This window comes from Amborella trichopoda, chromosome 6, assembly GCF_054954075.1.
Source record: "Amborella trichopoda isolate Santa Cruz 75 chromosome 6, AtrichopodaSantaCruz75HAP2 v2.0, whole genome shotgun sequence".
Lineage (NCBI taxonomy): Eukaryota > Viridiplantae > Streptophyta > Magnoliopsida > Amborellales > Amborellaceae > Amborella > Amborella trichopoda.
Window position 1 is genome coordinate 53136931 of NC_142341.1, and position 19265 is coordinate 53156195.

At 35.9% G+C, this 19265-nt stretch overlaps 1 protein-coding gene across 4 annotated transcripts; it reads left to right on the forward strand.

Annotated features, from left to right (window-relative positions):
* Nucleotides 1–5255: 5255 nt before the first annotated feature.
* LOC18448549 (protein TIME FOR COFFEE) lies at nt 5256–17539 on the forward strand. 4 transcript variants are annotated; one of them, XR_967129.2, is made up of 16 exons: nt 5256–5714; nt 7333–7556; nt 8167–8215; nt 8303–8406; nt 8636–8677; nt 8797–9034; nt 11523–11970; nt 12154–12217; nt 12303–12389; nt 12542–12779; nt 12877–12961; nt 13099–13186; nt 13654–14004; nt 14802–15968; nt 16081–16188; nt 16974–17539. XR_967129.2 is itself a non-coding variant. In XM_011630375.2 (15 exons), exons 1-14 carry the CDS (start codon nt 5609–5611, stop codon nt 15951–15953), a joined length of 3276 nt encoding a protein of 1091 aa, XP_011628677.2. In that variant the 5' UTR covers nt 5256–5608; the 3' UTR covers nt 15954–15968; nt 16974–17539. The 4 variants fall into 4 exon arrangements, 2 of the variants coding, with proteins under 2 accessions (XP_011628677.2, XP_088725530.1); XR_016057446.1 differs by having other exon boundaries at nt 7336–7556; XM_011630375.2 differs by lacking the exon at nt 16081–16188.
* Nucleotides 17540–19265: the final 1726 nt, after the last annotated feature.

Genomic DNA, 19265 nt, shown 5'->3' on the forward strand with positions numbered 1-19265 from the left:
TTTAGTTTTGGCTGAAATGGATGGTCTAGATGATTTGTTGCAATACACACTATTTTTTGGCACAACCATAATGTTTACCATGAGATGATCGATTTAAAGGTTTTTTAACACTTAAATTGCAATTTTATATGAGTCATGAAGTGAGGCTTTACTTATTTTGAGTTACCTCTCATTGTTATTATAATTATATAAAATAATCTTCCTAGAAGGGTATACATCAAGCAAAATTAGTAACTTAAATTTGAAAATGTTAATAATACTAACATCTTATCTATACTTTGTTAGTGTAGGGAAGTATATAATGAGACAACGTTACCTTTGTTATAGGGTGGTCAAAATTAATATTGATCATTTGAAATTGGGTGGCTACATTTATTTCATTGACTAAGCACAAAGTTCAAATGAGATTTTCTCGAACATTGTTGCACACTCGTGCTATCAGATTTCATATCAGATGATTATAACGTTATAAGTAATTGTGAACTCCTTTTAACTAAGGTAAATGGTTTCATTGTATACAATCCCATTTTATTTTCTTAATTAAAAAAAGTGGTTGTTATTTTTCATATTTTACACTAAGGTACCCATCTTTTTTTAGAGTTGTGCAGCGTATTTTAGTTTTATTCACTTTTTACAATTGGGGTGTCCATACTTATCATCATCACATAGCTGTAAAAAATAAAAAAACAAAAATATCTTTTCGAGATTTAAAGTTTATTTGTAATTTTATTTATTTCAAATGATTTTGTGTATTTTTTACCATCTGGGATGGTGAGAAGTATGCATATACTTAAATTGAGATTGATCCATTATATAGAAAAGAAAAATCTAAAATACCCTATACAATCTAAAAAAAGTGAGACTAGAGTATAAAATATGAAATACAGTATACTATTTTCAAATTGTGAATATAAAATGGGATTTTTAGTAAATTTCCCCAAAAATAATATTTATCTCTATCATTTTAAAAATTTTAAATGTGTTAGAATTTATATTGCACACAATTTTAATCAATATTTGCTAATCTCCTTAAAACAGAGTTTTTTCTACAATAAATAGCTTATTAACGTGATACTAGATCTCAAAAACATCCAATAAAGGGATAATTTGTGATGTATTAGGCACATGTTATTGTGTGTGCCCTGACACTTCATGATCCAATATCATTATATATAATATTCGTATGGAATGGTGCAGATGGTAAGACTTACACCACTTTTGGTTCAACAGGGTTTGCACCAAAACCAAATCCTCTGATAAAACCCGAATATAAATAAATATGATAAAATTAAAATGAAAAGTACGCAAAAAGATCATTGTCTTTTGGTACAAGGCGGTTAAAAACACCTTTGCCCTCTAGATTATAAATTTCATGATTAGGGGTGTGCAATTTTTTAATATCAAAATTCAAAAAAAGTTATTGAAGTTTGCAACACCCTAAAAGCCATTGGATTGAACATCCGAACGACTAGAAGTAGTTGGGACCTCCTTGTCCCAAAATGGTCTTACAGCGTATAGTCCCCCTGATTGAGTTTCTCACTCGCAGAATATCAACAAAATGAACAATAATTCTTAGTGATGTTACCAATGATTTGATGATATTTATTTCTAATAAAATATTAATAATGATAAATGCACCGAAACAAAAATCTATATCGATAAAAACAAAATAATGTCAAAAGATTTGTTGCTCCTGCATGAGGAATAGTCTAATTGCTCCCCCGGGCAAAATTCAAACTAGAAGCATTTTTAGACACTAAAATTGGGAGAGAAAAAGAAAAAAAATAAAATACTTGAACAAAATAATGATGACCGTCCAATTTTTTAAGGGTAAAATCGAACCATTATAATACTCAAAATTATTTTTCATTTGATAATAATCCTCGAGTGCTTCTTAGGGAATCTTATAATTTCCTTCCAAAATATATCATCTACAGTAGCTCTTTTGCATGAGGGACTTGATATACTTAAATATACAAGCGTGTGAGCATGCTACAGCCTCACAAAAGACATGCACAAACGAAGTATCAAGAGTCTTAGACAAATCCCAAATCTGCAACAAGGTGGACCTAAGCTCCCAGGGGAGGCCTATGAGTCCCATTACAATGATTAATAACATTAAGTGAACCCCCTCCACAATACAACCGGCTTAGTTGCCTTCCAATGAAGATCTTTAAGCGATGAAGAAGGCTTTGTATCTCCGCATAGTTGCCCATTCTGTCCCCAAGGGTCCAGCATAAGAAAACACCACCGTACCATTCCAGTCTCTTAGAGTGCCTCCAATGCCAGCCGGACCAAGATTTTCAAAAGAGCTTCCATCAAAGTTGAGTTTAAAAGTTCTCTCCACGAGGGGCACCAATCTACCCTTCGGCCTACTTTTGAAGACATTTGGACGAAAGAGGATTGAAAGGTTCCTCTTGAAATCAACTTCCAACATATCGGATCTATCCTTTGACACATAGCATAAGAGCCACAGCCTACGAAGAATATTGTCCAATATTTTCGCAAAAGGTAGGCTGACACTATCGAAAACTTTACGGTTCATTTCCTTCAAAACCTCTCAAAGAATTAGACCTCTTGCCATCTGCCATAAGATCAAGCCAGCCTTGGGCACGGGAGCCGCCAAATTCGAGATGATCCCAAGAACATCAGCGGGCATCACCAAGGCAAGATCAAGTTCATAAAAAAACCAACACCAGATTCGAAAAGCGAAAGGGCAATGAAGAAGGAGGTGTGGCCCTGTTTCAGCATCCAATTTACACAATAAGCACACATTAGGCAACACCTTACCTCTCTTGATAAGGTTGTTAACAGTGTGAACCTTATTTTGCAATGTTAGCCAAAGGAAAGCTTGTATTTTTAAAGGTAAAGGCCATTTCCAGATTGGGGCAATCTGAAGCATGAACCAATGCTAGCGGTCATGGAACAAGAGGTTTTACATGGTCTTAACTGCGTACAATCCATCAGACTGAATCTCCCAAATGATTGTGTTAGAGGCATTTTGTGGAACATAGACCTCATGAAGGAGGGAAAGCTGCCCAATGAATTCCTGAAAAACAACATCAAGAATCTTACTACAGGGGAGAGAAATGTCTCAACTCACCCGGCAGCCCCTGCGTACAAACACATCATCGACAATAGCATTAGGTAACCATACGTCTAAAACAATGGGAAATATAAGCTTCAAAGGCATATCTCCAACCCACTTGTGGTGTTAGAAAGAGATGCTACAACCATCACCCAAGCACCACCAGACATCCTTGTGAATTAGCGCCCTCCATAAATGAATGTGCTTCCAGAGAGAAGATATCGCCTGCGTACCACTTCTACCTCCTACCCACATATGAAATCAATCAACCCCATATTTTGCAGTAACAATTTTGTACCACAACTGTTTTTTAAGGATCAAGCTTCTGCACCACCACTTATACATAAGAGCTTGGTTAATCCAAATAACACGCGTTAAGCCTAGTCCACCTTCCATCCCAGGGGTACACACCCTATCCCAACGCAAGAGGTGAAACGTTTTAGAGTTGTCGAAAGAGCCCCACACAAGTTTCAATCTTCTTGGCCACCCTGTGAGGAATATGCGGCAAGGACATTTGATAGATCGGTAAATTTGGGAGGAAAACTTTAATCAAGGTAATCATACGTCTAAAAGAGAGGTATTTAAACTTCCATAAATTAAGTTTAACTTGAATTCTTTGGATTACTTTATCCCATACAACCATAGATAACCTCCCATCTGAAATAGGCAGCCCCAAGTACAAGATAGGGAAGTTCTCTACTTTGCACTCCAGGGTAGTTGCTATTAGGACCAATAAAGAGTTATCACAATTAATATCAATTACAACCGACTTTGCGAAATTGACCTTAAGCCCTAATGCCACTTCACAAATGTTAAAAAAGGTAGCAATCCTAGCCACCTGCTCAACTGAAGCTTCGACTGAATTAGCTTGATGCATACTCGAATCTGATCAAAACAACATCACTGGTCTTCTCTTCACTTCGGCCTAAGCATAAAATCCAAATGCTTCAGTTGAAAAAAGGTGAATTTGACAACACTATGTGGAATCGTTCAATTCTCAGTAGAACAGTTCCTTTCGTACTACCATATATCGTAAATCGCTTATAGGGAGGAACCAGTCGATCCTATCATAGAAAATTGGCCAATTCAACTTTATTTTTTTATTTTTTATCTTTTTAATATTCTATTTTGATTTTATTTTTCCCCATTTAAGACTACCGACTTGGATCAGTTTATTTTTAATTTTTTATCTTTTCGATATTTTATTTTGGGGCAATGATTTTATGCAACCATTGTATGATAATATAATGCAACAACATTAAAAAACCATCTTTTGGCCATTTGTTTAATTCAAAATTTTACATATACACTCTTTTCATTCTAATGAACAATCACAAAAAAATAAAAAAATAAAAATACAACCTAAAAAGTATGTTTTTCGCCCAATTAACATAGGCCGTTCATTTTGGTTTGTTGCTTAGATCTGGCCTTAGAAGGATATTTTTATTTCCAACTTTTTTTTGGATGGCCTTATTATCATTAGATGAACAATATTATAAAAAAAAAAATGATTTTGAATTTATAAAGGCTAAGATGTTGAAATTCACAAAATAAATGGTCTAGATTCGTTTTTGGTGTGGACACATTTTGACTATATTTAGGGTCCAAATTAAATTTTTATTTTTCAAAAGATTGATTATTGAGATGAAGAGAGTGTGTATGTAAAATTTGGGTCATACAACTATGATAAACATGATTTTTAAAAAATATGGTTGCATTATATTATGATACCACGGTGGCATTGGATCATTGTTCCTTATTTTGATATTTTATTTTATTTCCATTTAAGACTACCGACGTGGATCACTTTTTGGAACAGTTTACCCGGAAGTGAGGGCCCCATGCCGGTTACTGGGGGTGAACCGTACCGGGAAAATGACCGGCTGGTGTCGGTGGCCCTCGAGATCTAACTAGACCGATTTGACATCAACGCTTCGGTTAACAGAACAGACCACTCAAACTACGCCACGTGGCTTAAAAGCCGAGAGACTTTAAGGCCAATCTGACGGTGTAAGTCGAGACACGATGGAAAAGGCTCATCCCAGCCTTCGAATGCTGGCCAATGGTTTGGACGGTCAGATGTGCGCCGTTCTCAGCATGGAGCGATCCTGACCGTCAATTCTCTCTCCGATGTGAGCTTTGTGTCATCGTGGTGGATAGAGCCTTTACGCCGCTTCATTTTCAGAGAGAAAGGGGACTCTCCGCCTTTCTCTTTGTCGCTCCTCTCTCTTTCTCTCTCTAAAATAGGGCAAAAATAAGGCCCTAAACCGCCATTTTCCGGCCAAAGTCGCCATTTTTTGTCCATTCTGGTCCAAAAACCGACGGGATTTACTTACTTTTCAGGAACTCCAGCCGTTTTCCAATGGGTTTCTGGCGTGCAAAGGTTTTAACTTGCATCCTCAGAATTGAACCATAGGTTTCCGAGAGTTGCATGAGACTCAAACCTTTTGATCGAAGGTATTGGCTATGGTGGTTTGATCGAAGGTAGTGGCCATGGTGGTTTGATCGAAGGTAGTGGCTATGGTGGTTGGAATGGAGAGGGGAAGAGAGAGTATGAGTAATAGAAGGGAAGGTTTTAATGGAGCTTCTCGTCGAAGGAGTAGGAGTGGGTTGAAGGAGTCATCAGGTTGGTAGATCTGTGAAATTTACGGTATTTTTCTCCATTGTCAGTGATTTTTCAGTTGAATTCAGTTGCAGGGCTTTAGAGCCAGTTCTATGAGTTTATCTCAGAATTTTCATGTTTTCTCAATATTTCAAGACTCTTTTTTTTTTAAGGAAAATATAGTTACTACTGCTTTGTTTTTGGAAAATTTTCCATTGTGGAGAAATTGGGGTCAGTCCTCTAATATTGGGACGATAGTTTCCTCGGCATGATTTAGGGTTGTTACTGGTAATTAGAGATTATTTATGGTTTGCTTCTGATCTTTTCTCATTCCTTTTTTTTTTTTTTTTTTTGAATAAAGTTGATACTTTGGTATCTTCCTATTATGTCTTTTCTTTTCCTTTATCTTAGTATACCCGTTCATATTTTCATAATTTTTCTTTCTGGAAAAAGTTTATTTTTCATTCAGAATTAGGCATTTTCTCTGCTATTTTCCATTCCATATATTTCACGGTTTTCTCTATTTTTTTTGTTTGACTTCAAGTAACTCAGTGCGATTCTATAGTATCCTCCTGATAGTGATTTAATCGCGCTTTTGTCATTTAATCGGAAAATTAGGGCTTAATTGTCTGCTAAGTCATTGTTGTTTTAGTTTTTTTCTTTGGTTATTTGTACTCCTTCAGGTAATTAGAATCCATTTCTCAGAAGAAGAAAAGGACCAAAAAAAAAAAAACCCACTCTTTTATTCCCCCCTTTTCTTAGTTTTTATAGATTTTTGATATGTTCTCTGACTCTTTAGTTTTTTTTCTCTTCTTCATCTTGGTCTTCATTTTTGTAAAATTTCTTTTCTGAGTTTTTAAGATGAATATTAAGAGGTAATGCAAATCCCGCATAATCATACAATTTTTAGAAAATATGACCTGATTCGTAACTGCCCACTCTATCTATTTATTATTTTCTTTTATTTTGTTCACTATTTATTTGATTCCTATTTCATTTGTCTTAGCGAAATCTTTTTTTTTTTTTTGAAAAAGTTACGTGCAGATTTTTTTTAGTGCTTTTATGGATCACAAGTTATTTTTGAGAGAGCTGATTTTAAAGATAATTAGATAATGTTTTTTCTTTGTTCCTTTGTTGCTTTTGTTTCTCTTGCCTTACGAAGGCTTCTGTGGGTTTCTTCTTCTTCTGAATGCTTTGATTTTTGCTTTGTGTTTTAGAATTTCCTGGTGGCAGACTGTTGATTGGTTTGCCTTTTTAATTAGAATTTAATTTTAGTGGAGCTACTTTTTATTTATATACCCTTTTTTTTATTTGGTTATATTTTGGTCTCTTTTCAAATTTCCTTCTACTTGAGAGCAAAAGTAAATTTTCGTCTAATTTGTCTGCCTTCTTTCTCTCTCTTCTTTTACACCATTTTCTTATTTGTTCACCTTTTCTTCATCTTGCTTTTTGTTTGCCGTTATTAGTTACTTCTTTGGATGTGTCCTGCTCTGTTGATGAAGTGAACTGTCAACTCTCTCTCTCTCTCTCATGCGCACGTGCACACACACAGTGACTTCCCATCGTTCTTGTTTCATTATAAGATGATGAAGATGAGCCATCTCATTTCTTTTACATTCTTTATTGACTTTTATTCTCAAAGTAGGTGTTTCTGAGATGGAAGATGGGGTAAACGAGCTTAGGGAAAGGGTAAACAATAAGAAGGACCGTGCGGTGATGTCGGGGAGAAGGCATTTTGATGCTGATCAGGATGAAGTTGCAGACAATAGCACAGATGAGAGCGTAGATGATGAGCAAGATGAGGAAGAGTGGACAGCAAGGGGAGTTAATTTGAAGAAACCAAACAACACAAAGCTACAATGGAAGGTGGGCCTTTGTTTTTACCTCACTTTTCTTGGTGTTCTCATCTTAATATCAATTATGTTACTCTAATGAAAGAAGTTTGTTGTTTCTACTGTGGTATGGTGTTGGGGTTTGCCTAGTTTAAATTTGTTTAATCTCAGCATCAATTTTTTTGTTCTATATCTTTTTCTTGTTCTTACTTTTTCATTGTAATTTTCCTCTTAGGAAACATTTTGCTTCTTGGTTTGGGTTGCATCTTGTAGCAGTGTTTTTTTTTTTTTTGAAGATTTCAATTAGTTTCTTGCAAAGTTTTGATATTCTTTTTCGACTACTACTTGCATTAGTATTTGTTGCCTTTTGTGGGATATTGTGGGTCACCTGAACTCTTAGGAAATGATGAAGGTTGCACTATGTTCCCATTTCTCTTTCTATATTTTAAGTATAGTTGATTCATTATTTTCATATATTTCATTCTTGGAATTCATCATGGCGTCAATTTCATGAATAGTTCATTCTTAGAATTCATCATGGCGTCCACTTCATGATTTCTCCTGGTTTTGTTTGTAATTCATGAATTTTTTATTTTCTGCTAGATTTATGTTATTCTCACCTGTTTGATTTTAAATGATCACAGGCTTCAAATGAGATGATTGGGGTTGCTGTTCCTCGGAAGACACGCTCTGGTTATTATATACCCGTTTGGATGAAGTTTTTAGTCATATTGGTTTTCGATATTCTATAGTTGATCTTGCACAATTCCTTTTCTACAGCATGCTCCAAAAGATTGCAGTCATCGTCTTCCCCTATTAGAACTGGCCTGACATCTGTTTCACTTCCAACTAGTGCTTCTTCTTTGAAAGCTGTAAAAAGAATGGTGAGTGTAGATTTTTTGGAGGAAAATTTGTATCAGCATACTTTTGGTTTATAATGGAGTGGTCAGACCATCTTTTAAATTTGGATCATAATGATTTCTATGGTTATTCCCATAGACATCAGGCATTTTGACCAGTTCAAAATTCCATGTTCTATGTGCATTAAAGCTGATGTTTTTGGATAAATTGATGTCAAACTTATTTTTGTTCACTTCTTAATGATGTTATCAGAAGCCAATCACCTTGAAAACTAGGCCGCAAAAGATTGCAAAAGTCAGTAATTTTCTCCATATCCCACTCCTTTTGATTAATTATCATCTTCCTCTTTTAATTTTCTTATTGGTATGCTACAATATGGGTTTTGTATCTAATGATATGTATTTATCTACTAGTATTCCATTTCTGAAAGAGAAGTTGAAGTTGCAGAAGTCTTATATGAACTCACAAAGCTTCAAGCACATCACTCCCCTCCAAAATCAGAGATACATCCAAAATTCCTATCTATACCTGATTTTAAGAATAATGATGCTTCTGTTTCTGCAACCCCTAAAGCTTCATCTCCAATCTCAAACTCTGCTTCGCCGTCCCCTTTGTCGCAGCACATGGTTTCATCATTTGGAACAGCGATGGGTAAGCAATATATGTGGAGATGTTTTGAATTCTTTTTGAGAGATTTTAGATATCCCCTTTATTATTTCCCCTTTTTGATAAAGAATGCTTTTGATACTTGTAATACACAAAGAGTATACTTCGGACTGTGGATTTTGTAATCTCTTGTGACCACGTGACTTGACGGACTCCTTTAAACTTTGAAATCCAGAACTCTATTGTGCAACTCACCCACTTCAATTTTATTGTGTTGTTGATTTGAAAGTATGCAGGATGCTTCTATAACTTTTATGTATGAGGCTACTAATTAGTGTACTCCTATTCTCTATCTCGTATCTACCATTTATTACTTGATATGGTAGATATGTTTCCACAATTTTGGAAGAAATTCACTCTATTACTGTGTATTTTCTGGACTTGGCTAAACATTGTTCGTATTCTTTTCTAATTGTGCTGAACATTGGTATAGATATGTTCCATGATTTTTGAAGGAATTCACTCAATAATTTCTATTATTTCATCTCCTATCTCAAACAATGTTTCCAAATAATTATCCTAAAAAAAAGGAAAAACAACAATGTTTACAAACTTTTTTGAGCTCTTCAACTATAACTATTGAAAATTGAGTTTAATGTGAGATTCTTCAAAAGTCATTCTCCAATGTAGATAAAAATTAGGTTATTAAAAAAAAAAATATTTATGGATTTTTTTTTTTAAGAATTGGGTATGGTGTGGGTTTTTGTGATGTAGTTTGGGAGTTAGGTTTTTAGGATAAGTTAGGCTTGGTTGGTTTTAATGAGATAAGGATAAGTTAGGCTTGGTTGATTTGAATGAGATAAGGGAGAATAGAATCGTGGGCTTCATGAGAGAGAGAGAGAGAGAGAGAGAGAGAGAGAGAGATGAACACTAATTGGAGAGGGAGAGGGAGAGGGAGAGGGGGAGGTAATTTGTGGTTTTTTTAATTTATTTTATTCCTTCTTTTATTATTTAAAAGGAAGAGGTCCCTTCTTTATAAAGAGACGTGAATTGAGTAAAGAAATTATTTTTGGGTCTCCTGAAACGATCATTGGGGTGGACTCCCTTGCAGAACCTGAGAGAGGGTATATCCTCACATCTTTTTATTTTTATTTGTATTTTTATTTGATTTATTTTTCTTCCCTGCATCAAGTGGTATCGAAGCAAAGAAGATCCAATCATCACAATGCTTACACAAACAACTAATGATCCATTTATGGAGCATATAGATCAAATATTTGAGCAACTAGATCAACAACTTGAAAAAAACCAAACAAGACTTGATAGAAGGCCTTGGCAAAATATTGCAACAAGTGTTACAAGATCAATTTAGCAGATTGCAATATGAGGAAGAAGAAGATGAAGAGGTAAATCTCAATGCAAAAGATGCTGGTATCCCAAAAGTGCTAAAAATTTTGAAAGTTAATTATTAAGAAGAAGATACCCATATTGCAGCATGTGAAATACGACCCTGTGAGCCAGAAGGAGAAATCATGATACATTTTGGTATTCCAGAGTTCGGTATTTCAGAGTTCCATTACAAATTGTGTTAGATCAATTGTTTATTTGAAGAAAAAGTATCGATAAGAATGTTGGGACTGCATCACCAATTTTTGAGAAGGCCTCTAAATTATTTGAGTTCAACAAGCTCGAGGTCGAGCTTCTTCCAAACCCGGGAGAATGATGCAAATAAAAGTTGGGTATTCAAAATTTTATTTTTTAATGGATAATTTTTTTTTTAGGAATTGGGTGTGGCATGGGTTTTTTTGTGGTTAGGGAGTTGGTTTTTTAGGATAAGTTAAGGCTTGGTTGGTTTAATGAAATAAGGATAAGAAGGATAAGTTAGGCTTGGTTGCTTTTATATAAGATAAGGGAGCATAGAATCATGGACTTCACGTGAGAGAACAGAGAGAGATTAACATAAATTGGAGATGGAGTGGGACAGATGGAGGCAATTTTTGGTGTTTTTAATTTATTTTAAATCCTTCATTTAGTTTGTATTTAAAGGGAAGAGGTCCCTTCTTTGTAAAGAGATGGTAAATTGAGTAAAGAAACTGTTCTTTGGGGTAGACTCCGTTGCAGACCCTGAGATGGGGTATATTCTTTCATCCCATTTTTTTATTTGTTTATTTTCTATGTTCCCTGCATCAATCTCTTTTGAGAATCAACCTGCCTCCTCGGGGTTAATAATATGCACCGATATTTTCTGCCCATTATTGATGAATATTGCTCAACTCTTTAGCCTAAGAAGGTTGCTTGGAAATTGGGAATTCGACTTGTCTCCCATAAAGGCTGTATCAATTGTATAGTGTATCTTGTTGTCTATTATTAATGAAAGTTAAAAAATGATGAAAAATCTCAGTAAATCAAATGTTTGGGACTGTGGCTTCCAGATTCTGTCTCTATAAATAATTTGCATGTGATTAACTTTTGATATTCAATTCCTGGTTCAAATATCCCATAGTTTATCTTCCCTTTTGACAAACTTTTGCAGCCCCAAAGAGAAAGAAACCGCGGGCAGTGAAGTTAGAATATGGCGCCAGTGCTTCCATTGCGGCTGGCTCATCTATCCCTTCAGAGAGCATCATCCATGTATCATCTACCATGCCAACTAGTGCCTCTTTTGATACCAAAGTTGAACTTGAAAATGATTCCCAAAATACAAAGATGGAAGTGTTGTCTCCCAAAGCAGAAAAAGGTATTGTACCTGGCCCTGGTTCTTCAACAAATCCACATGCGTCTTTACAGGTTACTCCATCATCACAAACACCAATTATACAAAACATGGTCCAAATGGAGGAAAAAGTAAATCCCGCAACTCATATAGAAACAAAACCCAACTTGCCTCTAGAGAGCAATTTAGTGGCAGCTGAGGCTACTTCTACAACATCATCTGATCAAAGGAAGTCATACTCTGGAAACAATCTTGATAGTTCAAAGATGTAAGTATCTTCCAGTCAAGAGACCAATGTTAATTGTTTAGAATAAACTATTTGTGTATGTTTATGGATAACGTATTTCAACACCCTTTTCAGGCTCCTGCAGTCTACATTCTCAGAGTCATTGAAGTGCTTTTTTTTGTTTCTTTGTTTTCCGTTACCTCAACCCTCTGCTTGTTTTTACAGGTTTTCCTCAGTTTCTGTATCTGTTGAGAGAGTCACTGAGACCAAGTTAATGATTGATTTAATGGTTTGTACTCTTGAATCATTCTTTAATTGAATACATATTTATTCTTTTTTTGGATTTTGAATGTATTCTTTTTCTATGAGGATAGGCTCTTCCGGAAAATACTCGTCTAGATAATGATGATGCACCTAAGTCGTCCGAGAAAGATGTCCCTCATTTGTCAACTCCAAATCCTGTGAGTAATTCCATTTTCAGCTTCACTGGACTATCTGCTTTTGTCCAAATTCAATGCAGATTTTACAAACCCAACGTTAAATAGATGAAATTTCATTAAATAATTATAAAAACTTACTTGGCTTTTATCTTAATTCTTTGGTTTTTTATCAGAGCATGGTTACTCAAACCTCCAGTAACAGGAGAATGGAAACTGAGGGGAATATGGGACAGAATTTGATTATTCAACAAGTGGAGGAGAACACCCAAATAAAGAAATTGGATGAGGAGATGAAACTGGAGAAACAGCATCTTAAAGAGGCAAATACTGAGTCGCACTTTGATGGGAGCAAACTGGAATTGGACGTTAACAAGCAGAGACCCAAAAACAAAAGAAAAGCAGAGAGAACTGGTGTGTATTAGATGGATCTGATACTCTCTTATGTTGAGTGATTGAATTTCCTCTTATTGAATTTGGCTGATTCGTGATTGTAAAATGTATACTTCAGCACCACCTGCTGGTACTATCACATCATCCTCAGTCCCTATTCCTGTAACACTTACTGGCTGGCGTGGCAGCCTTCCTCCTGTTGGGTATGTACATAGTGAGCATATCATAAGTATATCGGGTATACATAGTGAGCATATCTTGTTTCTTTTAACTAAGTGCGAGTCCTATTGTTCTTGAAATTTGGGTATTACTAGATACTGAGCTATGTTGCTTCTATCAGGTATTTGGGCCCAACATCAGCTAATTTATCTGGCTTCCCGTCTCTTCAAGGAGCAGTGCCAATGGAAGCAAACTCTACAATACCAAATGTAAAACTAATTGCTTCCTCATAAAGCTAATTCTCATGATCTTTTTATCTGGATAGCGAAGCAGTATATAAGAATTTGATATCTTAGGCTTTTTTAAGGGTGAATACGACTCCTCAAATCAATTAGTATGTCCTCTGAATAGCATGTTTTACGACATATTAATGGCAGGAAGTGGTAGATTTGTGCTGGTTTCTTATATAGTTTTGTTTTCCGTGTTCCCTCCTATTAATTTTTCTGTGTATTGTTAGACACTTGCATAGCCCAAGAAATGGTAAAGCATCCTTTGGACCCTTTAGAATTTTGTATAGAGCACCCAGTTGTGGGTTGCCTTCAATCTTGTATTTCCTTTGTAGTTCTTCCTCAATATAGAAGTTAACACATCCAAACAAGAACTTTACATGGTGCATAGCTGTTTCTAAAGTGAGTTTCTTTCCTTAAATAATGGACTTTGGATGTGTTCATGATAGGTACCCTTTATGATGCCTCCACAGACAAGGCCAAAGCGTTGTGTCAACCATTTCTTCATTGCAAGGCTCATACATTACCAGCAACAATTAGCAAGGGCTAATCCCTTTTGGGCAGCTGCTGGTTCTGCACCTATTTATACGGCAAACCCATATAATTTAAATGTTATGCCTCAGCCTGAAGCTCTCATGTTGGGTGGAGCAGTTATCAAGAATCCAGCTTTGCAGTTGGAAAAGGGCCTTCCCCCTGCTTCAGTTGCTGACTTTCCAGGACAAAGCCTGAGGGAGAAAACGCCCAACTCTTTCATGGACGCCCAAAAGAAGCATCTGCTGCTTCAACAAGCCTCACAACAGGTAATTATAAGCGATCACTGTACTATTCAAAATCAGATGAGTTATTCAAATTTGTGAATTTTTTTTGTAGGTGTTTTGTTTTAAATATGTAGTGTATGTATGAGATTTAAACCTGGAGCTTGTCACTGAGTCCAACCACATTCTTACATATCAGTATACCATTGGAGTCAAAGCAACAAAGAAAAAAGGTATATTCAACCAAAAACTCAGGTACATCCGTGGGTTTTCATTCATAAAACTTGGCAACTAGGTGAGATGATGAGGGAATTGCCATGATCTTATTGTGGTCCCTATTTCTTGAGAAATTGCATGGGAACCCTCGAATTATGACCAATGCATTATACTGACTGTTAACCATCTCGAGGAATCGATGGGGCTTCTATGGGAAGCAAGGTAGTCCGGCCAGATTAGTGAGAACCCTTTCCCGATCGCTTGCCTCCGGAAAAAGGTGTATATTTCAAGCACCATAATGTGATGGTTTTTAGGGACCATTGAAATGAACATCACATTCCTGGATTTGAAATGACTACCACGGTCATCATCATCATCATTATCATCATTTTTCTTTCTCTCCCTCTTTCACACACACACACACACACAGGTATGTATACTTGCTCACAGAGACACAGCTAATGTTCAATAAAACTGTGATGGTAGACACTTTTGTAGAAGTAGAATCAAATTCATGAGGTCTATGCTTTTCTTTTATATTTTATAGTTTCATTGATTATGATAATTATTCCTTGCCATTCATATAGTTCAATGCATTATAACTTGCTTAGTGGGTCTTGAACCAGGGCGCGACACTTATTTTCCCAGTCAACCAGCCAAGAACAGGGGGAACAACGAAGTCCGAGAACCCATCAGAGAATGGCGCAAAGCCTTTGATTCCGTCTTCCTCAAACCCCGCAACACTCAACGCCAACTTAACCGCAACACCTTCTGAGGCCCAATATCTCACCATGCTCCAAGCTGGCTACCCTTTCCCAATTCCCCCACCTCCTTATAACAGAGGAACCCAGCCTTCTCTTCACCCCCAACCACCTCATCAATTTTTTGCAGGTTCCTTCTACCCTTCACGATTGTTGCACCTCCAACCTCACCCCCAACCCCAAAACTCACCACCTGATTCCATAAGAAATGATGCAAAACCTCCCCTAAAAAGTGATGACTCTGCTACAAAAAAGACCAATACCCCCAATTTCTCTAGTGACCTACCGATTGCTCAGACTTTCCCCATCATGTCAACAAATTTAGCACCAAAAAACCATCAACAACCCAATGATGCACACCACCTCCAAATGAGCTTGAAACCTAGGTGCACCAGCAGTAGCATTAGCAGTACAGTGGATCTCGCTTCAACTATACCTGTAGCCATGTCTATCTCTACTCCATCAGGTGTTGGTCACACTATGATGCGAACCTTGCCAGATTCCAGCCAAATGAAACCCTCGAAAGCACCGGATTCTGGCAGTACGAAGATGGTATCTGGTAAGCCTGTGGTGTATTCAGGAGCCAATGCAAAGTTGCCAGCGAGCTATTCCGGTCATTTTCCAGCCAATTCTGGCTGGAAAATGACACCAGTTAGTCAGTCCAATCAAGCGCCATCCATCTCTTCTAAGAATCAGCCAATTCAACAACATCAGTTCTTATCAAGCTCTGATGCTTTGGTTCAACAACAACTACAAAATTTATATCAGAAAAGGCAAATTGCTGGGCCTCAAGTTGTTTGCTCTGGTGGTTTGAATGGCTGGAAAGCAGTGAACCAGCAGGTGATGACTACTAGCAATGGGAGTGCTTCATATGTTGGGGGTGGAGGAAATGGAAGCAAGGGCAAGGGTAATCAGGTAATGTACAAGTCACTAGGGGGAAATCCTGTTACTGTGATGGCTACCACCACTAGTTATGCACAGCCGGCCCCGAACCTTCCTGTGAGATCGGCAGATTAGAAACTGGCAAAAAAGGTATTTTCATGGTTATCACACCCAAAAAGATATCCTTGTTATCTTCTTTACTTGTTTATTAGCCCTCTTTTCCTTTGAGGTTTTATTTCTTTTTGTTGTTTCTGTGGGGAAGTATGCTAGAATGTGATGGATCGTTGAAGTACGATGGTCCGTTGGGCCATCACCGTATGATGAAATGGTGAATGGAACGGAGTGAAAGATTGGGACCCTTCGTGTTTTGGTAGGTCCCACACTCTTATCAACATCCATCATTTCCATGGACAGTGGTTGTATCGACAGTGATGGTCGACCATGATTTGATATTGCATCCTCTTTCACCTTTAGCTTTTACTTTTTGTTGCTGTATTTTATAAATCCAACTTCAAATATGTATGGGTGCGGTTTGTATAGAGCCTAGGTTCAAAACAATCAAATCAGAGCCTACCTTCAAATTGTGTCGAGAAATATGGTTTCAATACTGGAAATCTTTATGATAGCGTTAAAATATATTTTCATCTTTATTTATAACGTTTAAAGCTTAAAAAATAGTGTAGATCGAGAGATCTATGAAAACTTGAAAATCTTAAAAATTGACGGTCCAAAAGTACGTTACAAAATACACTATTTCAAAACTTGAAATCCATTTTTTTCTCATGTCCATGCATCTTCATGGCGAGATGATGAATTTGAGGATATTTGGGCATCAAAACAATCTTTTATTGCGAAATTTTTGAGGTAGGCTCGAATTCGATTGTTTAGAGCCCCGGCTTTATATAAACCTTTCCCAATATGTATTAAAGTTTGCACATGAGTTGCCTTTGTTAATATAACATTTCATTGCACATAGGATTACTATTTCCTTTGCAGTTTGCGTAATTAAAAAAAAAAAGAATGCGCATGTGAAAGTCTACTCGTACTGAAGTGTAAGAAGCTTTAGATATTCATAAAGAAGCTTTTGAAAAATGTAAAATAGAACTTTACCTTTTAATGTATATATTATTCTGGATAATATGTTATTATTTTCAGGTGTATTGTGGCAATTCATACTTGAGGGGACCTACTCAACCATGGTTCGGGCGCAGGTTCCATGCAACGGGCCAGCAGGGGCCCTCGGAGGTAGCATCAGCGTCATTGACATAAGCGCAACTATGCACACTGACGGCTAATTTTTGTGATGGTTTATACATGGATGTCACTTACAAGTGGTGGGAGAAGATATGAGCCATAGTTTTCTCTTTGAAATTTTAGGAAGAGAAATTAGATAGAATGGGGGCTCATGAATATGAGCAATTGCATAGATTCCATAGGGAGATGATCTTTGTTTATTTATTACTTTGGTTTCTCTTATGCCTGTATTTTTCCTTGTGTATTTTATATAATGTTTTAGGGTAAGTTTTAGGGTAGGGTACATCTACACAAGTGTACACTTTATGGTTTTTTTTTTTGTTGTACATTTTAGGAATAGGAATACGAGAATATTACTATATCAACTCGTCTTTATTAATTTTTTTTTGGGGTGGTGAATGCCTTGTTGAGCATTCTTCCACCTATATATGCCCCTAATTAAAGAATAACCTTGTTTTGGCCCCAAAGTGAAGTCTTGTGTGCTTTACTGCTTGCACTACATGCCAAATAGTGACAATAGCCAGCAAAAAATATGGTGTTGGCCATAAAAACTTATGGGGTTGGTTTTCCCCCTAATTTCGTCGAAGTATAAGTTAAAATGCTTGATATACATATTGTGCACTATATTACAGATGTGAATATGCTTTTTAATAGGAGTTGGAACAGCCAAAAAGGTTCTCCTGATTAACGAAATTAATCATTTTTGGCTTTTACAATTTATTCATTTTAACATATCAATGATGTCCATGTTAGCGATCATATTTGTAAAAATCAAGTCTAAAATTGATCATAAGAATAGATCATAAAGGGCGGACATGTCTACGTATGAGTATAGAAACCGTGTTCTTAATAAAATATTAAGAGGTGTCTTGTGTTAAACATTCTCGAGATAGTTTAAGAATATCTATTTTCATCTCTAATTATAAAGTAATGAACTTTAAAAATAGTTCAAATCGGGTAAATCTATACAAATTTAAAAATCTTGAAAATAGAATATTAAGATAATATGTTGCAAGATACTGTTTTTAGGCTTAGCAATCTTTTTATTTTTGTTATATTTATCTATCTCGTTATTGAGACGATCAATTAGTGGGTTTTCCAACACTTAAACAACCTTTCATAATTTTTGAGATGCACTTGTATTTTTAAGGTTGTAACCTCAAACTTTTTCCTTGAATTGATTGTATTTCTTAAGTACTTCAAATATAAAACTTTGGAATTCGGTAACTCTGTTTTTCTTTTTAAATTTCCTAATAGACCAGCAACACCATTTAATCAAGGACTCCAAATTCAAAGATCTCGTCTCTTGAGCTTTAGAAAGTTGAGTCTAATTCTTCATTTTCATCGGTAAGTCAGAAAGTGTCGGTCCAATGATCACAAATCGATGCACCAGGTTTAAAGTAAGCTACGTGCTCAAGAGTATTCTTTTGATCTAAAATTTTGGTCTTTACTTTAAAATCATAGATAACTATGGTTAGTAAAACAAAAAAAATGCATATACATTTTGAGTTTCTGAACTCTTAGATCTAACCATCCAAAAATTGGATATGATCTGTTCAATATTAGGATGCTTTACTTCATATATGTATAGAACATGTGTGATTTCTTTCGCTTATTGGGGTTAGCCACTAAGCGGCAGTAGAAACTTTTTGCCAAAGTAAAGTTGATCAATTTGAGGGTTTTTTTGGCGCCAAAACAAAGATTTCATTGAGATTAAGCTTCAAATTCAAAAAGCACCATCCTTATACTAACATCTTCCAAGATAAATAGATACATTCCGCAGATTGAAACACCTGAACTATTCTCTTGCAAGATCGATATGAACATTTTAACACCTTACTATATCTTTTGATTTAAATTCAAAATACCCATAAAAAAAAATACATGATTTTGAGTTAGAATAGCTCCAAATAGTTAAAATGTTAAATAATTCATATCTTATTGGTATTTTATTATATTTTCTAAAAATATATTTGCTCCCACAAAAAACGGCCCACTTAAAAAAGACTTAATTGATCTAAAATTTTGGGAAGTACACAGGAGGGGAAAAACAAAATAAACAAAATTTAGCACCCAAACACCCAAATTTGACAAGCAACCTATGTTTAAGAGGCACATTGCACAATATTATGTTGCGCTCTCTCTCAACTCATTGCACAAGAATGCACCTCTCTCTCTCTCTCTCAGCAATTT